Source organism: Lutra lutra, chromosome 4 (assembly GCF_902655055.1).
Source record: "Lutra lutra chromosome 4, mLutLut1.2, whole genome shotgun sequence".
In the NCBI taxonomy this organism is placed as follows: Eukaryota; Metazoa; Chordata; class Mammalia; order Carnivora; family Mustelidae; genus Lutra; species Lutra lutra.
The window spans coordinates 195,689,969-195,711,730 of NC_062281.1; the positions used below are offsets into that span (position 1 = coordinate 195,689,969).

Below are 21,762 nucleotides of genomic sequence, written 5' to 3' on the forward strand. Positions count from 1 at the left end.
GGGGAACAGGGGTGAGGGTCGCGGCCACAGGGCCGGGGGTGGAGGGGTGGATTGGGTGGGGCCGTTTGTCCCCGGGTGGCTCCAGGGGGACTCGGAGGAGGCAGCGACGTCTACACTGTCACCGACCCAAGGTCGTGGCCCCGCCCGGCATTGCAGAAAGTCGGGGACCCTCTGGGAGAGACTCTCTGGCCCCAGCCCACGGCCTTCCTGGGCGGAGGTTGTGACGCAAACACTCCCAGGTCACGGCCCGCACCCTGCTCCCTCCCCTGGCCACGGCCTGCTGGCCCCGCGCGCGGGTTTCTGTTCTGCGTTCGCGCAGGTACGCGTGGGTGTCCACGGCGAAACGCGGATTGTGCACTTGGAATTGCTCTCTACACGCAGAGACCCGCCTCAGGGCAAGTCTTCCCTAGGACCCATGACATTGACGGCTTCGCGCTTGTCACTTTCGGAGAGGCTCTCGGCGGCAGGCCCCTGCTGTGCGCTGCGTTCTGGGGCTCACGGGACCTGTTATCTGCCTCGGAACCGCCGTCCCCGGGCTTGTGTGACCCTCACGGCAGTGTCGCCTGTGGAACTGCGTCCGAGCCGGGCTGGTGCAGACCGGGTACTCCGGCCGCAAGGGTCCGCCTCTCACCTGGCGCGCCCGGCTCCCTTCTGCACACCTCCACAGCTCACCTCCTGGTTTGAAGGCGCGGGGGTTGGGGACACAAAGACGGATCACGGGCACGGATTGATTTGACCCGGGACAGAAAAAGCTGGCACCGCCTACCCGGGCGCGGACACGCATCCCCTACGGGTTTGTTCCAGAAAGCTGGGGGGCGTCCGCGGGGGGCAGGAGGGGGACTGTGCGCACCGAGGCGTGCTGGGGAGCCAGGCTGGGTCTGGGTCCCCAGAGGGAGGGTTGAGGCGCGTGTCCGGGTCCGCGCACCCCGGGAGGGTGCGGAGGCGCAGGCAGGGCCTGGGCAGGGCCTGGGGGAAGCCTTCTTCGGGGAAGGAGGACCAGGGGTTCCAGGAGGGCGAGAGGTCAAGGCGCTCGCTGGGGAGCGAGCAAGGTGCGTGACGCTGACTCAGGTGCGCGCGGCCCCGCGTGCCGAGGTTCCCGGCCCGCCTCGGGCCTCCGGCCGGTCCCTCTGCTGTGCGCGGGTCCAAATGCGCGCGTGCGGAGAACCGGAGGGTGCGCGCTCCCCCCGGCCCTGCGGAGCCCGCGTCCGCGTCGTTCTCCCCAGATCCCGGTGCCACCCGAGGTGGGCGAGGGCCTCACGACAGGCAGGGAGGTCGACGCAGCTTCAAAGAGCAAACGAATGCGCATTTACACCGCACGTGTGAACAGCACGCGCGTGTACACGATTGCGTATCAGCACGCGCGTGTGCACACGACTGCGTCTCTCAGGCGAGCGCGTGTCTGTGTGGCTGTGCCCGCGTAGTCACCTGTCAGTGTAAATGCCGTCCAACGGGACGTCCCTGCACAGCCGAACTTCAGATAAGCGGGGACTCTTAGTGTAAGTGTGTCCCGTGCGGTTTTGGGGACATTTATCCGCAAACATGATTCGTTGTTTGAAATTCAATTTGAGCGCACGCGCTGCGCCCCGCCCCGGCCCACCCCAGCGGGAGGGGACCGCCTGCGCGGGAAGCGGCGCTAGGTGGCGCGGGACTGCGGGAACTACAAGCCCCACAATGCTGCGCGGGCACCCTGGGTCCTGATAGGCTGCGCCGTGCTCTCGTCCTCCGTCACTTCCGGCCGCGGAGGTAGCGGTTGAGGCAGCTCTGCAGGGCTGGACTGACGTTCCCGGGCCCCGGGGTAGGCGGCCGCCATGAACTTCTCTGAGGTGTTCAAGCTTTCCAGCCTGCTCTGCAAGTTCTCCCCGGACGGCAAATACCTGGTGAGCGACCTCGGGGCCCGGGGGGAGGCAGCTCGGGGGTCCGCGAATACGGGCCTCGCTCCGGGGACCCGGGGGGATGCCTGGAACAGGGGCCCTGGGGCACGGGGCTCAGGCTGGGGTCCTGGGCGGGGGACCGGGCAGATACCCCGAGTGGGGGGCAGGTGACCCGGGTGCACAGTAGAGCAGGGGCTCGGGTCGGGGGGCTCAGGCTGGGGTCCTGGGCAGGGGACCAGACAAATATCCCGGGGGGGGGGGGTTAGGTGACCCGGGTGCATAGTAGAGCAGGGGATCGGGGCAGAGGACTTGGGCAGATGCTCCAAGCAGGGGCCCAAGGAACCAGGCTTGGGCAGGTGCCAGCCTCCCTGCCCCTCGGTTTCGTCCCTCAGAGGCAGGCAACGGCAGTCCTGCTTCACACATTTGCAGATCCGAGGGCATCAGCTCATTGTCAGGCTGACACGTAAGGCAAACTCCTGACTCCGCTGGCTGTGGTCTGGTCTGGTGCAGTGGTGCAGCTGCTGGGTCTTTTCCCGCCGCCTTCACCTGTGTCTGCCCCGGGCCAGAGGAGTGATGGGAGGAACAGCAGTCTGTGTCCCGCCGCACGGCATTGTCTGCACTCCTTTGAGCTTCTAGGACTTGGACTGTTCAATATTGGGGTGACAGAATGGTGCTGAACTCACTGAGCGACAACGTCCGGGCCATGTAAGCTTTGAAATAGGCCAGTATCATCAGTGTATATCCTCAGAACCTTGTGTGGGGAGGCAGGAGCGGGGAGATACTGGAGGTTGGAAATCCAGTAAGAAAAGATCATGCCTTCTAAAAGCGCACTTAGTTGTGTGTCTGAACTGACTGATGCCCCCTGGTTCTTTCTCAGATGGGGACTTACTGACTTTCCTGTTGTTTGTCTAGGTCTTTGAGAACACAACTCCTTTATAGAGGTGTTACTCTAAATCACGTAAACCGGCATTCAGCTAACACATACATAACGTCTTCTTAATTCACCCCAGGAGCCTTGGTATGTTACTCAAAGTGCTCCCCATAAATTAGGTCTTTAAAAATCATTTCTGAAAACCCCAGTAAACTGTGGAAAGAAACACTGTATTACTTTGCTTCCTTTTTGTTGCTCTGTGGTTTCTCCGCCTTGGTGAAAATTCTGCAGGACACTCCATTATAACGTTACTGGAATCCTGTCCTTCAAAGGTCTATCCTAAATCCTAAAGAAAGTAGATCTGTGTTGCCATTTTAATATCTTGCAACAGATTTGAGTTTCATAAGTGTGGATACAGACGTTCCATTTCATAAGGGGTTAATTGTAACTGATCAGAAAGCTACATTGTGACCCCTGTTTCTTCTGATCCACAATTGCCCTCCCCTCTCCTTTTGACAAAGTAAACTCATGAGGCCCCCCCCCTTTTTTTTTAAGATTTCATTTATAGGGGCGCCTGGGTGGCTCAGTGGGTTAAAGCCTCTGCCTTCGGCTCAGGTCATGATCCCAGGGTCCTGGGATCGAGCCCCACATCAGGCTCTCTGCTCAGCAGGGAGCCTGCTTTCCTTCCTCTCTCTGCCTGCCTCTCTGCCTGCTTGTGATCTCTCTCTGTCAAATAAATAAATAAAATCTAAAAAAAAAAAAAAAGATTTCATTTATATATTTGACAGACAGAGATCACAAGCAGGCAGAGAGGCAGGCAGAGTGAGAGGGAAGCAGGCTCCCGGCTGAGCAGAGAGCCCGATACAGGGCTGGATCCCAGGACCCTGAGATCATGACCTGAGCTGAAGGCAGAGGCTTAACCCACTGAGCCACCCAGATGCCCCTCATGAGGCCTTTTTAAGATGAAAGTTCATAGGACACAAACCAATAATCTAGTTTTACATTGATAAGGATAAGAAGGAAGCCATTAACATTTAAAAATCAGTTCTTGATTTCTAAGTTGTAATCTAATCTTCAGTCAGCACATAAGTAAATTCAAATTATTTGCTTAGATACGGGCATTATTAACAACCACGGCCATAAACTGTGTTCAGGAAAACAGCATTGACACTTACACATTTTCATAGTCAGTATTCGGAATGAGGCAGTGCAACTGTAGGAAAAATGTCCCTGCTTTTCCCTCCTGTGCTGGGAAAGCATAGTCGTCGTCCCACACGTCTCTTTGGAGCCTCCAGGATACCAGTGGGGTGTCCTACATCTCCAGTCAGTTCTGGCACGATCCGCCTGGAGACCCACAGGTGGGACAGTAGGCACCCCACATCAGATGCCAGCCACAGTGGCAGGCCTTCAGGTTCCCGAGAGACCCTTCAGGTGCTCACAGAACTCAGGGAAATACTGGCTTACATTTGCCTTTGTGTTAAAGCACGGGATAAAGGATACAGGGGACCAGCCAGATGGGTGGGGAGATACATAGGACAAGATCTGGGAGGGTCTCTCTCGTGTGCAGGAGCCTCGGTCCTTATGGGGGTGGGCTGCGTCATCTTCCCTGTGTGGTGTGTTCGCCAGCCTGGAAGCTCTCTGACCCCCACACTGTCGGCGTTTTACAGCGGCTTCCTCGTGGTCAGTTGTTAACTCCATGGTCAGCCCCTCTCCTCTCTCTGGAGGATGGGATGGGGCTGAAAATTCCAAGCTTCTAACCATGGCCAGTATTTCTGGTGACCAGGAAACCCACCTAGAGTTGCTTCATTAGAACAAAAGATGCTCCTGGGGCAGCTGGGGAGCTCAGTGGGTTAAGCCTCTGCCTTCCACTTGGGTCATGGTCTCAGGGTCCTGGGATCGAACCCCGCTTAGGGCTCTCTGCTCAGCAGGGAATCTGCTTCCTCCTCTCTGCCTGCCTCTCTGCCTACTTGTGATCTCTCTCCCTCTGTCAAATAAATAAATAAAGTTAAAAAAAAAAAAAAAAAAAAAGATGCTCCCGTCACGTCCTGAAACCCAGGAGGTTTCAAGGGGCTCACAGGAGTCCTGAGCCAGAGTCCAGGGCAGAGGCCGGTGCTCATGCTCTGTTCCCTCGAAGTCAGCCAGCGTTTGCACAGCATCCTTACGTTTCAGTGGGCCTCCTCAGCGAGGACCCGAGAGCTCCGTCCTCACTTCCTGTGACTCGTCTGCAGGGCTCGAGCAGCAGAGCCCCTGGTTAGTTCACAGAATTGCTCGTCCCACGTGGAAATGAGTAGAAAATGACTCAAGTGGAGAGTTTGAACAGAGTACTGTACTCTGGAATGTCAGTTTTCACACGTAGTTTGTATATTTCGACTGTATCCTGGAGGACTTCTCTGTTTGGAGCGGGCGATGCAGTCGGGAACAGGAGGCGGTCCCGATGGAAGACCCGTCTGAAGGGAGAGGAGGAAGGGGCACTCCTGCACGGAGGGGAGCACAGACGCTCTGAAGGCCCCTGGCTTTACACTGTAGACCATCGAGGCCTCTCTTTTCCCTTGCAGGCTTCTTGTGTGCGGTACCGGTTAGTGATCCGGGACGTGAACACCCTCCAGGTCCTCCAGCTGTACACGTGCCTGGACCAGATCCAGCATGCCGAGTGGTCGGCAGACTCCCGGTTCATCCTGTGCGCCATGTACAAGCGGGGGCTGGTGCAGGTACGCTGCCCGCAGGGCCCGCAGCCCCGAGGCCTTCCCAGAGCGCGGCCTGGACAGGGCGATCGTGTTCTGTTGCCCTCATGGTTTGGGGGTGGGGGAAGGGCAGTGTAGTTCAAAGCCAGTTTTGTCTTAAAATTATATTAGTTCTAACGGTTTAAGTACTTTCAAAACAAGAAAACACTTAGATCTTCTTAATTTGTAACGAAATGGACTTCCGTAACAGTGTTCAGAGACCCTGAACGTGGACATCGTGGGTTTTGGGAAGCGCACATGTGGTGTACAGATCCAGAGTCTCCTGAAGGAGCTCGTAGGGCTGGCATAGCCTGTTTAAAACTCAGCCCAGTGAGGTCACCCAGCGGTGTGGCTTCATGCTGCCGTCAGGCCCCGGCCCCTCCGGAAACACTGGGAAAGATGCCCTGGGTCGGGAGCTGGGTTCCACGTGGTCCGTGTGCTGATCTGTTGTGGTTCTGCTCACTAGTGTGTGTTGCAAACGCAGGTGTGGTCCTTGGAGCAGCCGGAATGGCACTGCAGAATCGACGAGGGCTCGGCCGGGCTGGTGGCCTCATGCTGGAGCCCGGACGGCCGCCACATTCTCAACACCACCGAGTTCCATGTGAGTGCGCAGGCGCCTGTCACTGACGATTGCTGTGAAACCGCGAGGTAGCCGGAAAGGGGGTGCACTTCCGAGAAAGACGTGCGGCTTAAGTTGTCTGAGTGTTAGAATCACATCGTGTCATTATGTCATCTTTTTACCCAGTTTTAAAGAAAAAGAACAGATTTTTAAAAAAGATTTTTATTTATTCACTTGACAGAGATCACAAGTAGGCAGAGAGAGAGAGAAGCAGGCTCCCCGCTGAGCAGAGAACCCCATGTGGGGCTCAACCCCAGGACCCCGGGATCATGACCTGAGTCGAAGGCAGAGGCTTTAACCCACTGAGCCACTCAGGCGCCCCAGAAAGGAGATTTTTAAAAAATTCTTCAGCTACAATTTTAAGGACTCAAGCAGACCCTCTGACAATAGGAGGTGTGCTGCACTGCGAACCAGCTTCCGTCTTCCCCTTCAGCTGCCTGACCTGCACCCGACCATCGGTCACTGCTTCGTCCTTCTGTTCTTCCCACACTGGCGCTCCCGGGCCCTGGCACTGCACTGGGCTCCACATATGGACACGGGTGTTTGAGATCTAGCCATAAGTCCCAGGATAGTAGAAGTACGCCTCAGTGTGTGAAATTAGGGAATTTGGGAAGTATAAGGTGTTAGGGTAGAAGGTCTTTGGTGTTGGCCATGTTTGTTTCTGTGCAGAAAAATCAACGAATCCCTTCAATGGTGTGATCTTTGAGGGGGTGTTAGAACCAGCATTTGGGTCTGAAACCCCCGAGGGCCGTCTGAGGTCTGGGCTCCCTGTTGCCCAGTGCGTGCATGCAGCAAGGCAGCCAGGAGGAGGCGGAGGACCCTGTGGGATGTCCTCTGGCGCGCTGCAGGGTGACCCGCGTGGCCTGGTCTGGGGCTCGCTCTGCCCCCAGCCTGCAGAGAGGCTGCTTCAGGGCCACGCGGCCTCACACGGCTTCAGCTTCCGCTGGAAAACCTGCTCTAGCTGTGGTGTCTGCGGACACAGGCTGCGGGAGAGGGAGCAGGACACGACTGGTTTCCCTGTGGTGCACACGTAGACACTTGCAGCTCGGAGTCCTCAGATGCGGGGCTCTGAGCTGTGTAAACGGCCTCGCCCGACCGTCTCCGTGGCTTGGACCTCTGGGGCCAGAACCCAGTCTCCAGACGGGCACGTTCCACGGGTTCCCTGCCTCCCATACGTCCCCATGACAGTTGTGTCCTTTGGACAAGGCACCAGAAGTCTCAGAAGGGAAACTGGCATGTGCCTGCACACACGCGTGCACACACTGCTGTTTGGTCGCACGTGTGTAAAGTTTATTACCGGAGTTTGTGCTCCGCACCCTGTGGCAGTCCTGTCCCTGATGGGGTCCAGTTCCTGCGCACGGAAGGCGTGCTTGTGCTTCCGGCTCCTCGCAGAGATCATGCCGTGCTGCGCCGGGACCACGCGTGACCTGCGTGGATGCCCTGTCTCTGCCCTGACCTCGGGGACTGCCTGGGTGAGGCAGGTGGCATTCAGCTTTCCGAAGCATTTGTGTCCGGCTTTAAAACGACCCGGCCCACAAGAGCCACAGGCTGTTGCCTCTGGCTTTAGTTTTCATTTCTCCGTCAGTGAGGTCGAGTGCCCCCATGTCTTGTTTTACACACCTGAACACTCTCACTCGTGAGGTGTGTGAAGTGTGAGTCTCACGCTTCATTTAAGTACGTGATTCAGGTTTGTGTGGAGCCTGAATGGCGTATGGGGTGAGGTAGGGATCCACTTTTAGCTTTTTCCCAGCAATGTTTATCAAGAACTGAATTTCTTTATATTTGCAGGACATTTTTGATTTTTAAAAAAACATTTTTAATAGATTTTTTAATTGATTGATGTATTTATTTGAGAGAGAAAGCAAGCACAGGTGAGGGCAGGGCAGGGGAGGGAGAGGGAACAGGAGAATCCCAAGCAGACTCCCGCACTGGGCGTGGAGCCCAGCTCGAGGCTCGATCCCGGGACTTGAGATCCTGACCGGCGCTGAAACCGAGAGTTGGACATTTTTTTTAAATTTATTTATTTGAGAGAGAGAGAGAGAGAGATCACAAGCAGGCAGAGAGGCAGGCGGGGGGGGGGGGCTCTGCTCTGAGCAGAGAGCCCGATGCGGGACTCGATCCCAGGACCCCGAGATCATGACCTGGGCCGAAGGCAGAGGCTTAAGCCACTGAGCCACCCAGGCGCCCCGAGAGTTGGACATTTAACTGACTGAGCCACCAGGTGCCCTGAACGTCTGATTTTTCTTCCTGTTCGGTTGTTGGTCTGTGGATGTGCCCGTTGCACACAGTCTGAGCCCCTGGGGTTGAGAGCGTGTCAGCGTCTGGGGGGGTTTCTGAGCGAGCGCGTGAGGCTGTCACTGGCCGAGCCCGGCGAGGCCGTTGTCCTGCGCTTGAACCTCTGCTGTGCCTCGTCCTTCTCCACCTCGCACGAGTCTCCCTGCCCCGTGGCCAGTTGTCACGGCCGTGCTGGTCACGTGACTGGCTCTTCTGCTTCGGGCCTGTTCCTCCCCACGTTGCCACAACCCGGCCCCAGTCAGTGGACAGACTTTCTCATGCGCATCCGCAAAGCCAGTCGACTACTGGTGAGCGGAATCCCCCACTTCTGGCACCTGCAGTGTGGGAACAGGGACGCCCTGTCCATCCCCACGCTGGCCCCAGGGGCCACGTTCTCTGTCAGTGGGACCACGTGGCAGGCAGGCAGCCACTGTGTGGCGCCGTGCCGTCGAGGGGTCCGTGGGTGGCTCCGGTGCTGGCGCCGCCGTGCTGCCCGGGGACAGGCGTTTGCTTTCCACCTGCCCTGGGACACACGGCGGGCTGTTTCCCACGTGCGCCGTGATGAGCAAAGCCGCTCTGAGCGTGCACGGGAGTGTGTTTCAGGGAGCCCCTGGGGTGGGATGCCAGGAGGTCCCCGCGGGCCATTTTAGGAAGCGGCTGACGCGTCTCCCACGCCCTTCTGCACCCCGGCCACTGGAGGCGAGAGCTCAGGAGCCCTGAGTCCCACTGACGCTCGTCACTCCAGGTTTCTGCTCTTGGTGCTGTGTCGTGGGGTCTCCTTGGGGTCTGGTCTGCATTTTCCTTGTGACTAAGGACACTCAGCAGGTGGTGGACTTCCACACCGGCCAATGGGAAGGGCACAGAGACAGTATTCAGAAACAAAACTAGGCTCTTCACTTGTAGGCTCTGAAGGGGTCTGGGGGGTTGTAGACGCTCAGTATTGGTTGCAGGTGCAGACGGGGGTTTTGATACACGAGTGTTGTGAAGCAGAGGCCCACGTCCCCTCCGGGCTTTTCCTGGGCACATGGGGCCGTGTCCATACCGCCGAGCACTTGGGTGGGAAAGGAGAGGACGGGCGGCTGCCCAGTGGTCAGCCCAGATGCCGCCGTCTTCGGAGGCACAGGGGGAGCCAGGCCGACCTCCCTCAGTGCTGGGGACCCCGGTGTCCCCTCCGGCGTCCCCTCCAGCGCCCCCACACGGGGACATGTGTCTCGGACTGCAGAACCTCTGCAGATCTGTTGCAGGAGGAAAACCGTCATTCCTTGGAAATTTCAAAACTCAGCGCACTTACGTTTGACCTTGTGTCTGTCGCCTACAACGTTACAAAATGAAAACCAAATACCAAGGGCGCGACGTTTCACAGCAGAAAACCTCCCTGGAACGACACTGGTTTTAATTCTGCAGCAAACGGCTTACTCAGGTCGCGGAGTGGGAGACTGTGGGAGGCTTGAAGCCCGTCTCGGAAACTGCGAAGTCTACACTGTTTTCTTTCCCTTTTCCTCAACAGCTGCGGATAACTGTCTGGTCCTTGTGCACGAAGTCTGTGTCTTACATCAAGTACCCGAAAGCCTGTCAGCAGGGTGAGTGGCCGGAGCGGCTCTGAGCCTTTCCGCGTGGCTGGGGTCCGGGGAGCGCATGCCCTCTCTATCACGGACACTTTGTGGCACACGTAGCCTCAGCAGCGTGCCTGTGCGTAGCCAGTCCTCTGCCTCCGCACCCAGACCTGCTAATGCCGCATCGGTGACGTCCCACACGTGTCTCAGAGGACGAGGTAGAATCAAGGGCCTCAAAGAATTAGGGTTTACACGTGGTCCCCTTCCCTGTCGGAGGACTGGGCCCAGGTGCCTTCAGCTCATGCCCCTCCCGGGAGCCGCCCCCCAACCCCAGTTCTGAACTTCAAGCCTCTAGGCCTCCTGGCGGCTACCCCTGTGGTCGCTGTGCCCGGAAGTGCAGCCAGGTGACCTCGGGAAGGTGCCGCACGCCTGGCCCGCTGCCGCCAGGAGCTCACGGGACCAGTTCCTGAACGTGCAGTCTTAGTCTTTCATTTCACGAGCAGAATGAGGCCTTACACGATTTGAATATTTTTCCATTTTTCCTGTTGCCATTAGCAGTTTGGAACTTGAATGAAATGCAACTGCACGTTCGTTTTTATCTGTACAACTTGGATCTCAGTGTCTCTCCGGAAGGTAAACACATTTCCTGAGTGGAAGCAAAGTCATCTGTGTGTTCTTCTGGCTCACGACGTGTGAGCTGTGACCCAGGGCTTTTTGAGCTCATACGGAACTGGAAAATTAACATTTTCAACCGAAGTCTATTTCCAAATTTTTTGCTTAAGTTCACTTCTTCCAAGTAGTTAAATTCAAAAGTAAAAATTCAACGTGTAATGACAACCGACTTTAAACCAGTGGAATTCCCTGTGACTTATTTTCTAAAGACGTGACGACCCGTGTCCTGTGAGGTGTGAGGCGCACCTTTTAGTAACATTCCGTGGTTCCCGGGTTTTCTCGCAGGTCCCGGCCCGGGGTCCACGGGGTTCTGCAGAGCAGCCCAGCGGGTGCTGGAGCCCGGACCACAGTCACTGCGTGGTGGCTCTCCTGTGGGCTGTGTGCACCCGTCCCTTCCCACGGCCTCTACTTCCCTTCCCATGTCCCGTCCCTCCTCGAAAGTGCGGTTTCTCCTGCTCGGCCGTGGACAGCAGGCCCTGTTCCTCTCGGCAGGGATCTCCTTCACCCGGGACGGCCGCTACCTGGCGCTGGCTGAGCGGCGCGACTGCAAGGACCACGTGAGCGTCTTCGTCTGCAGCGACTGGCAGCTGCTGCGGGTAGGGCGTGCTCGGGGAGCCTGCGGGGGCGGCCGACACGGGCATTCCTGACAGCTCTGGGGCCCCTTCAGGAGAGTGGGTGACAGTGTGACATCCTCTCTCCGAGTGCGGAGCATGGGCCCACCTGGTGTGCGGTGGACGTGACGAGCCGTCCTTGGGAGCCATTTTCCTTTTGTTAGCGTAGTGGGATTTGCGTGTGTGTTGCTGTAGGAGGAGGGGGAGTGCCTACTCTGGGCAAGATGCCAGGGTGCTGGGGTGCCGGCAGCCCAGGGCACAGAGCCCTGCCCTGGCTGGGCTTACATCTGCGGGAGGCCGAGTGCAGAGGAGCTTCTGGAATGGGAATGGCCATTCCATCAGAGCACCAAGGAGTCCTCGTTGACTGGGCATGGAGGGTCCTGGCACAATCTTGCCTGAGTTGGCCTTGCAGGAGTGAGGCTGAGCCAGGCGGGAAGAGGAGGGAGAGGGGAGCACGGGGAGGGCAGCATGAGGGGCTGTGCTGGGCCCTGTCCTGCCTGGTGGGCTGTAGCCACGTGCTGGCCAGCCTGGGACCTCCTTGGTGCTCTGGCAGGATTTTAATTATGGAAGGACAGAGCTGTAGACATTCTTGTCCATTTCTAAATACTAAATGTGTAAAATAAAAACCTCAGTTATAAATTGTGCCTTTGTTTAAGGAAACACTTTCAAAAGTAATGTTTCTCCCTTTTGCCTTTGGAAGCACTTTGATACGGAGACCCAGGACCTCGCAGGGATTGAGTGGGCCCCAAACGGCTGTGTACTGGCGGTGTGGGACACCTGTCTAGAGGTATAGAAAGTGACCAGGTAGACCTCTGTGACTTAAGCGCTGTGACCTGTGTTTACCTGAGGTTCCGCGGCGGCCCGGTTAGCCTCCTGGGCTCCGATGCAGAGCTGCAGTCCTTTCACCACAAAGTCCTTACGTTTGTGGCCAAGGTCCCCACTGTCGCCCCTGGGGGGGGGGGCTGTCTTCCCTCCAACGTCCCACACGCTGTCCCAGTCCTGCTGGCAGGTGTCTGTGTCCTTCCCGGGCTCAGGTCAGCGCCAGACTCCGCCACCGTGGTGTCTCCATCAGTACAAGGTCCTGCTCTACTCCTTGGACGGCCGGCTTCTGTCTGCCTACTGTGCCTATGAGTGGTCCCTGGGCGTCAAGTCGGTGGCCTGGAGCCCCAGCAGCCAGTTCCTGGCGGTGGGAAGCTACGATGGGAAGGTGAGGACAGAGCAGTGCACGCGGGGACACCGAGGGCCCAGCGCAGGCCGGGGCCTCACGCGCATGTTCTCTCCCCAGGTGCGCATTCTTAATCACGTGACTTGGAAAATGATCACAGAGTTTGGGCATCCAGCAACTGTTACTAATCCCAAAATAGTAAGTCTGGAATGCGGGCCTCCATCAGGGCAGTATTTGGAGAAGGGAGGTAGAAAAATGCGCTTTTCTCTTCACACTGTTCCTTGTGATCCAGGCACTTATATCACTAGAAACTTCTGTCACTGTGTTTTTCTTCTCTCTCTCTTTTTATTTATTTATTTACTTATTTTTAAAGATTTTATTTATCTGACAGACAGAGATCACAAGCAGGCAGAGAGGCAGGCAGAGAGAGAGGAGGAAGCAGGCTCCCCGTTCAGCAGAGAGCCCGAAGCAGGACTCGATCCCGGGACCCTGAGATCACAACCCGAGCCGAAGGCAGAGGCTCAGCCCACTGAGCCACCCAGGCACCCCTCTCTCTTTTATTTTATTTTTTATTTTATTATTTTTATTTTTATTTTAAAGATTTTATTATTTTTAAAGATTTTATTTATTATTTTTTATTTATTTTTATTTTATTTATTTATTTATTTATTATTTTTAAAGATTTTATTTATTTATTTGACAGACAGAGACCACAAGTAGGCAGAGAGAGAGGAAGGGAAGCAGGCTCCCCGCAGAGCAGAGAGCCTGATGTGGGGCTCGATCCCAGGACCCTGGGATCATGACCTGAGCCGAAGGCAGAGGCTTTAACCCACTGAGCCACCCAGGTGCACCCCCTCTCTCTTTAAAAAAAAAAAAAAAAGATTTGACAGAGAGAGAGAGAGACAGAGACAGCGAGAGAGGGAACACAGCAGGGGGAGTGGGAGAGGGAGAAGCAGGCTCCCTGCTGAGCAGGGAGCCCCATGCGGGGCTCAATCCTAGGACCCTGGGATCACGACATGAGCTGAAGGCAGATGCCTAATGACTGAGCCACCCAGGTGCCCCCAGAAACTTCTGTCACTGTAACATTTCACAGGACTAGAAAGAGTGTCCTTGCCCTATCCCTCCCCCTCCCAGATGTCACAGATCTGCCCCTGCTCTCGGCACTGTAACCAGGGTCTCCCACCTGCAGGCACTGAGCATCTAGGGCTGAGAACCAGACCAGAAAAATAGAGAGTGGGTGTCCCTGAGCAGGCAGGGACTGGCAGTGTGCTGAGGGATCATGGCGTCAGATGCCAGGAAGAAGTGATACAGGATCTGCGGGAGAAGCGGTTCAGGCAGTGGAAACAGGAAGTGCAAAGGTCCTGAGGCAGGTGCTGGGGGGCGGGGGCAGCCCAGCAGGGGACAGACAGACCCTGGCCTTGGGGAACTTGCCCACAGATGAGAAACATGAGTGAAAACAGAAGGAAGAGAGGGGGATACCTGGGGAAGTCAGGCTCAGGCGGGGCCCTGAGGAGGCACTGGGCTGGAGGTGTGGGCAAGGTTGTGGGAGGCCGAGTCCAAGCGGGCCGGGCCGTACTGCCCTGGAAGGGTGTGCTGCAGGTCCTTCCAGCCCCAGCCCCAGCGCCTTCTAAAGCTGTAGGGCAGGCCGGGGCTCCTCACCTCCTTGGGCACGGGCCTGTCAGGCCTCAGTCCGCAGATGCCCCCTCGTTTCCTGGGCCTTGCCCCCTGGGAAATGCCTGTGTGCGCTGGCCGAGCGATGCAGGTTTGTATGCCGCCAACACACCCGGAGGGCGTTAAGAACCCCACGAGGGAGCGGGTGTTGCTGGGCAGGGTCCCTCCTGTCCCCAGGAACAGCAGCCCTTGCCACGAGGTCAGGCGCCGCCATTATCAGGTGCTGTCACCGCCTGTGTTCCTGCCCGTGCTGCGCGGGCCGGCGGCAAGACTGTTGTGTGTTCCAGGTGGTGTATAAGGAAGCCGAGAAGAACCCGCGGCTGGCGCTGGGCCGCCTGGCCTTCCCCCCACCCAGGGCAGCAGCCGGCGCGGCCTCCAGCACGGAGAGCAAATGTGAGCAGCAGAGGGCCGGGGCCATCCATGTTCTTCTTTCCTTTTTGTTTTCTAAGATTTTATTTATTTATTTGGCAGAGAGAGAGAGATACCACCAGTAGGCAGGGAGGCAGGCAGAGAGAGAGAGAAGCAGGCACCCCGTTCAGCAGAGAGCCCGGTGCGGGGCTCGATCCCAGGACCCTCAGACCATGACCTGAGCCGAAGGCAGAGGCTTAACCCACTGAGCCCCCCAGGCGCCTCTGGACATTGTTTTTTTCCTTTAGCTATATTTTCCCTTTCCTGTAACACCTCTCAGCCAGCAGCCCTCACTCGGGGAGCAGCAGAGCTGGGGGAGGTGTTTGCTGATTGCCTCTAAGTGCTGGAACCCAGGCTTGACAGCTGGTGCTCCGAGGGCGATCTCCCTAATGACTGGGCAAATGCCCCCGGTCATCGAGAGGGGTAGGAGCAGTCCGTCCAGGGCCTGCAGCCGCGGGGCTGCTTGTGGGTCTCGGCCGTGGGGTCCCTGCTTCTGTGCGGCGCCATGCAGGCTCTCGGACAAGAGGGGGCACTGGAGCAGTGGCCAGGCCAGGCTCTGTCAGCACCCCGGGGGGCGGCCCGGACCCAGCGAGCACACTGCCCCCCCGGCCTTCTCATCCTCTTACGACCTTTTGCTGCAGGTCTTACGTCGTTTAAGACTTTCCCGTAGAGCAGTTTACGTGTACAGCAAAGTGAGGGGAAGGCCCCGAGTTCCCACACGCCCTTGCCCCGCGTGGCCGGGCACCTCCACCCTGTGGACCCCACTGCTGCAGGTGCATCTGCTGCCTGGACGCGGGACACGGCTAAGCCCCTACTTCATAGGCGTTTGCCTGACGTGTTCACATGCCGGTGTCGTTCTGCGGGAGGGCCGGGGGGTGGCCACGGTGGGGTCTCAGATGTGCACGCCACGACTGCCCCGCAGCACCCCCTCTTCCAATGTTCTAGACGAGATCGCCTCCGCGCCAGTTTCCTTACAGACTCTGAAGCCCATCGCTGACCGAGCAAACCCGAAAGTCGGCATAGGAGCGCTGGCCTTTAGTCCGGACAACTACTTCCTGGCGACAAGGAACGGTCAGTGGCCACAGGCCTGCACTGGGCCTCTCGAGGTTTCCTTGGGTGCCCAGGCATTCAGAGCCGAGAAGAAACCAGGTATCAGGCTTCCCGGAGTGCCGCGTCCTCCCTGGTGCTGGCACGGTGTGCCCACGGAAGCTTCTGGAGGCGCAGGCCTTGTCTGGCAGAGCAGCAGCCGGTCGACCGCTGGCCTTGTCCTCTGTTTGGTGAAGAACAGGGTCCAGAGGGCATGACAGCTGAGGGCCCGTTTTAGACAGGGAGGGTGTTTATGGTTTTTCAGGGCATACAAACAGTCGTCAGCCCTGTGAGCCTGGGGGGAGGGGCAGGGAGTGTGCAGCCCATGAAGACCCCAGAGCAGCAGCGCCCATGGGTCCCATGGCCTAGCCTTTGGGGCGCGGGGAGGAACCGAGCACCTGCCACATCTTCCCTCCTCAGACAGCGTCCCGAATGCCGTCTGGATCTGGGACATACAGAAGCTGAAACTCTTCGTGGTGCTTGAGCAGCTGTCCCCGGTGCGCTCCTTCCAGTGGGACCCACAGCAGCCCCGACTGGCCATCTGCACGGGCGGCAGCAAGGTGTACCTGTGGTCACCTGCGGGCTGCGTGTCAGTGCAGGTGCCTGGGGAAGGTGAGGGCTCCTCTGAGTTCCTCCTGGCTGGCTGCAGGCGGGACTCCAGCGGACGGGCACAGTCTGGCTCGTTGCGTTACTGTCTCAAGTGTGAAGCGAGGGTCACTGTCCGTGTCTTCGGGTAAACGTCACAGCCAGTCCCCAGCGTGCACACCCTGGCATTGGCCTGGGGCTCGCAGTGTCTCTAGGTTGTAAGAAGGCCCCCTGAGCTGATCTGGGGCTATGGCTGGGTCTCTCTGGGCCTGTCCTCTGCCCATGGGGTGTGGTGTTGCTCTCAGCCTTTAACCCTCTGGCCACCTGTCTTTCTCCAGGTGACTTTCAGGTGCTTTCTCTGTGCTGGCATTTCAGCGGGGACTCACTGGCCCTTCTCAGTAAGGACCACTTCTGTCTGTGCTTCCTGGAGACCGAGGAGAGAGTTGGCACAGCCTTCGGACGGCCAGGTGACCACACCTAGGCCATGTGCGTATCCGGGTCCTGGTGAGACCGAGGCAGGACGCCTGGCATGTGCCGGCTGCAGAGAAGGGATGGGCTTTCCTGGTCGCTGCTCCAGCCATGGTGGCCCACAGGAAATGATTTGCTGTTATCTTTCTATAGCATTTTTGTAAATATGTATGGTACTGATTTTTATTTAAAACAACTATTTCCTAATTCACAAAATGGCTGATGGCTTGTGTTCATGAATGGTTTGGTTATGAAAGGACTCCTTGTTTCAGGTTTTGGGGTCACTAATGGGAAGGAGCCAACCCCGTTTCTCCCTCAGGCGGACACCTGCTCTGCTCTGGGGCCCGATTCCCTGTCACTGGGTGGTGTTTCTGGAGAACGGGCTTGGGCTTCACATGGGCAGTGTTCTGGAGTGCAGGGAGGGGAGCCCTGAGCCCTGGAAGGGCGGTGCCACATGGGGAGGCGGGGAATGCAGGCCCCGGGGCCTCTGGGTCACGGTCAGGTCTGCAGAAGAGTCCACCCTGGCCTTCTGTCCATGGCAGTTCCGGCCACCTCTCAGTCCAGGTGCTTCTGACAGCGGCCAGGACGGAGAAGCACCAGGGCAGGAAGCAGGCTTCCAAACCTGGGTTTGTCAGCCCAGCTAAAGGCTCAAGGCTGGTTTGCTCGGCACTCTCTAGGTTTTCCTCTGAGCGAGCTGCAGCAGGACCGGAGTTCCGTACCCGACTGCGCAGCCAGCTGGCAGACTGACAAGGCGAACAGCTTCAAAGAAGGAAAGACATCTGTTCGATTGTAAATGTCTTTACTACGAGACCAAAAGCGAAGGCTCGAGACCCAGGTGGCGTGGAGGCAGCCTTTCGATGCGCACAGGCTGCTGCGTTTGGGTCCCAGCCATGCCAACTAAAGCCACGCCAGAGCTGTGGATGCGGAGGGAGAAACCGTGAGCCGGAACTTCAGGCTGGGGACACGTGCTCCCAGTCGAGCCAGCAAGCCGAGGGCAGGTGCGCAAGTGGGTGGCGTGCTGCGGTTCCCGCCTGGACACGCTCTGCTGGCTGCCGCGGCTCAGGCGTCATCAGGGCCACATGGACAGCCTTGGGTCGGCGTGGGCGTGGTGGTCACTGAGCAGGGGGGTCAGCAGCATATGAGAGGAGACTCTAATACGGTCCCTTTTATCAAAAGGGCATCTTGAAAAGCAAAGTAAGGGATCCCCATTTTAAATATGAAAATGAGAAACCAAACCTAGACGAGGCAGGGTCATCGAACTGTTTGCAAAGAACTAAGAAGGTGACTTAATGAACTGTCTCGAAGTGACTTCCTGCGGACTTCCGGGCCTGGGAAGGATGCCAGAGGTATTACACGGTACAAGTTTACAAAAAGTGTGGCTTTAGGTCAAACACATATTCACACAAAAGCAGCCATTATCTCGCATTGGACGAGGCCGACGGTCTCTCGCTCAGTTCAGCAGTCTGGCTTGTTCTGCATTTAGCTTTAAGAAAACGCATGAAATTTCAAAATACAAAATAGGACACCAAACAGAAAGGTATTTGCAACTACGGGCAGTGGGGTTCAGAGACCTCCCTGGATGGAGCAGTCCACACAGCGCGAGCGCCAGCAGGGAGGTTCTGGTGGGACCACACGTTTATTAACACGCCAGAGCGCTGGGGCGGGAAGGACCACGAGAAGCCAAATGCAGACACTCCAGGAAAAGCACGGAAACAGGTTCTAGAAGACGGAATACTGGCCAAGACAGGGACAGCTAGCTTCCTTTTTGTCCGTAGCTCCTATTGCCAGATGTCCACGACTCAGCTAGAGCATAGAATTCACTTGACTATTTTCTAATCGCGCTCAGACCCCTAAAGGTTCACCGCCCCGACCCTGCAGGGGCAGCAGAGCCGGTGTGTCCGACGCCCCGAGTTCCCTGGTCTGCCTGTGACAGCGTCTAGAAGCCTATTTTGCCTCTGGTCATGGAATAGCCCAATTTAGCTTCGTTGTTAATGAAGGACATCAATCCCACGTAGGTCTCAATGAGGAGGGGGCGCTCCAGGATCAGGACACCGCTGGCTTGCCCAGGCAAAGGACTCTCTTTTTGGGCTTTTTTGACAGCTTGAACTAACATAGCTTTGAAGCTTTCCAACTTTAAAGAGAGAGAAAACATGTTGCTGATCAGCGATCTACACCAGGAAACCCCCACCCAGCTCTGCACCAGCCCCCCTCGCTGCCCCTGCGTGAGATGCCTTTGCAGCCACAGCCTCACGGTCCCTCAGCTCGCCTTCTTGATGTGGCTCTGTGCTTAGCCCCGTGCTCACGCGGACACATGACAAGCCGCACAGGGCCTCGCCCTCTGCACATCACAGCAGATCTGCAGTGGGGACCCACCTAATCCCTCTGCCACTTGCCAGGCCAGTGAGGAGGCCACAGTGCACGGCTGCTGAGTGGCGTCCAGCTACGGCCTTACCGGGGCCCCAGGGCGTCCTCTCCTGGTGAACATAGACTGCCTGGAACCCCGCTGGGCCCTCCTGCAGGGCGATGGTGGCCACAAGGGGCCAGGCTGCACAGCCACACTGACCAGCAGCCACTAGCCACATGGGGCTATTTAAACGTAAGCTAACACTTCTAAAATTTAGAAGTCTGTTTCCTCAGTTTCCTATGACCGTTCACATGCCCCACGGCCACACGTGGCCGCCGTGGGGAGCAGGGCAGCGTGAGAATGCTGCCATCGCAGCTGGGAAGCGCGGCTCTTAGGGTCTTACTTGGCACAGAGAGGCCGTCTTCTCATCCGCACCGGCCATCGGGTGCTCTATGAACGTGGCGTAGGGCACATTGGTGGACCAGGGGTTCCATCTGTTTATGAAGGAAGGACGGCTCTGCTTGTCCCACTGAATGCGAATCCCGAGACCTTCTCGCCTATGGAGAAGAAACGAGCTCACTCGGCAGGCCCCAGCGCTCCTGGCAGCCCGGTCGGGTGTGGGGAGTGACACCGGGACGCTGCTCCACGGCCACAGCCAAGACCTGCGGCGCTTCCAGCAGAGAGGAACTGGGCTCCGGGAGTAACCGCGGTCGCCAGTCAGCACGCGCCGCGCACTCTGGACGCGACAGACCAGGTACTGGTGACCCCGATCTTCCCACGATTACCGCAGGTTAAGGGGCCACGGGAAGACTCTGTGGGCGGGCTGCGCACGCCAATGACACGCCGGCAACTTTAGGGCTTTGTCCCCAAGTTCTCGCTGCGAGCTGGCGCCCTCGTCCCCAAACCCAGGCTCTGCAGCGGCTCGAGGCAGACAGCCCAAGCCTCCCAACCCGACTGGTCTAGGCTGCGCACGGTTCACGATCACTCGGTCCTGACCCGGGCCACGACTGTTCTCACGTTTAACGTGCAGGGACGTGTGTAAATGGACGTAACACACGACCCTTTTCCCGTTAGAACTCAGCCAGAGCAGAGCCAGACAGGACCGGTCACCCCTCCCTGGCCAGAGGTAAAGTGCTGGTCCGGTCTGCTCCGTCTCACCGCGAGCCTCGCCGCTCTCCCTCCAGCGCACCCGCGCCCGCAGCCCCGCGCCGCCCACCGCAGCGGGCCTGCGGCTTCCGCATCTGCAGACCCAAGGCCGCCTGGGGGGCCGGCCGGGAAGCGGGGGCGGGGGGGGGCCGGGAAGCCGAGGCCCGGGGCGGCTCCGCTCGCGGACTTACTTGTTAAGCGACTTCGGGGGGAACTGGAACTCGCCGCAGGAGATGGTGTCCACCGCGCTCAAGGCCACGCGCACCACCTGCCGGCACTGAAGGCCGATGAAGTCGTACTTGCAGATGAGCAGCGCCTGGTCCGTGATGAGCACCAGCCGCTCCTTCTCGTTGTTCCAGTGGTCGACCCTGCCCGACACGGCCCGTCACCGCGCGGCCCCGCGCCCCGCGCCCCGCGCCCCGCCCCCGCGCCCGCGCCCCGCTCACTCGGTCAGCAGCCACACGCCCTGGATGTCGCCGTCCTCCACCGGCCGCACCACCACGCCGATCTCCTCCACCGCCTGCTCGATGGTGCCGGGCTGCGCGGGCAGCGGCGGTCACGCTCCGTCCGCCGCGGCCCCCGGCCCCGCCTGCGGCCCCCGCCCGGCCCGGCCCCTCCCCGGGACGCGCAGCCCGGCTCACCCGGAACACGAAGTACTCCTTGACGCGGGCGCGGCGCGTGGGGTCGTGGACGCTGAGCGGCCACAGCGTCTGGCGCAGCGGCGTCCCCGCGCCCGGCCGCCCCCCCGACCCCGCCGCCGCCGCCCGCGCCGACCTCCTCGCCGGCCGCCAGCACCGCCGTGGGGCTCGTGCCCGCCGAGTCCACCGAGTCCCGCAGCTGCAGCATGGCCAGGCCGGCCGCCGCCCCAGACCCCGACCCCGCACTCCGCAGCACAGACCCCAGACCCGGCCGGAAGAGGCCGCAGTGCCGTCGTCGCCGTCGCCACCGCCCCCGGCCCACCCCAGCGCCGGCCCCGCCCCGGCCCTCCCCCTGGTCACCGCGGTTGGCTCGGCCCCGTAGGCCCCGCCTCGGACTCCGCCCCTTCCCGCCCCCTCCGGCCCCGGCAATTGGCTCTTCGCCAGCCGTCTCCCGCGATTGGTCCTTCCCGCCGCCAGTTCACAATCGCTCCCGCCCCTCTCCGCGCCGGAAGCGCACGCCGCGCGCACACCCATTTCCTCTTGACGCGAGGGGGAGGGGGGCCCCCGGGGGCTGGTTGCCAAGGAGACGCAGAGGGTGCGCTCGGAGTCCCGCGCCAGTTACCCGCGGAGGGGCGACTGCCCCCGCCCGCGGGCCCCGCCCCCGCCGTGCGGTCACCGTACCCGGACGAGCCCCTCACTCCGTCGTCTCCCTCCGCCCCCTCCGAGGCCCCGCCCCCGCCACCCCATGCCCGCAGCCGCCGCCCCGGGACCCGACCCCCCGCTCCCCTCTCCGACGCCCCCTCACCAGCGGTCCTGGCGTCCCCGACGCGACCGCAGGCCAGGAGGGGCCGAGGGTGCTGGAGGCGCTGCCCACAAGGTCCGCATGGCCGGGCGCCCCGGACGCGGAGCTATGGGGGGGCGGCCTTCCTGCGCCCCAGCCGCTCCGGACCGCGCAGCAGCGGCCTCCCTGCGCCCAGGACGCGGCCGTCACAGAAGGGGACAGGGGGGCACAGGCCACTTGCCCCTGCCACTCAAGGGTCAGAGCAGGACTCGTGCCCCC

The 21,762-nt window shown here is 59.2% G+C and overlaps 2 protein-coding genes across 2 annotated transcripts; one reads left to right on the plus strand and one right to left on the minus strand.

The window, feature by feature from the left end:
• The first annotated feature begins 1,496 nt into the window (after window positions 1-1,496).
• On the plus strand, window positions 1,497-16,785 carry WRAP73 (WD repeat containing, antisense to TP73). Its single transcript, XM_047724262.1, has 12 exons — window positions 1,497-1,877; window positions 5,298-5,450; window positions 5,947-6,063; window positions 9,863-9,935; window positions 11,073-11,176; window positions 11,892-11,978; window positions 12,264-12,398; window positions 12,477-12,554; window positions 14,315-14,420; window positions 15,381-15,506; window positions 15,942-16,133; window positions 16,445-16,785. The coding sequence occupies exons 1-12, from the start codon at window positions 1,809-1,811 to the stop codon at window positions 16,585-16,587; spliced, it is 1,383 nt and encodes a 460-aa protein (XP_047580218.1). The 5' UTR covers window positions 1,497-1,808; the 3' UTR covers window positions 16,588-16,785.
• Window positions 16,786-17,356: 571 nt separating this feature from the next.
• Window positions 17,357-21,018, minus strand: TPRG1L (tumor protein p63 regulated 1 like). Its single transcript, XM_047724264.1, is given in 6 exon segments — window positions 17,357-18,705; window positions 19,322-19,475; window positions 20,256-20,432; window positions 20,511-20,602; window positions 20,706-20,810; window positions 20,812-21,018. Coding segments are annotated over 6 exon segments (822 nt in total). The 5' UTR covers window positions 20,911-21,018; the 3' UTR covers window positions 17,357-18,510.
• Between the last annotated feature and the right edge of the window lie 744 nt (window positions 21,019-21,762).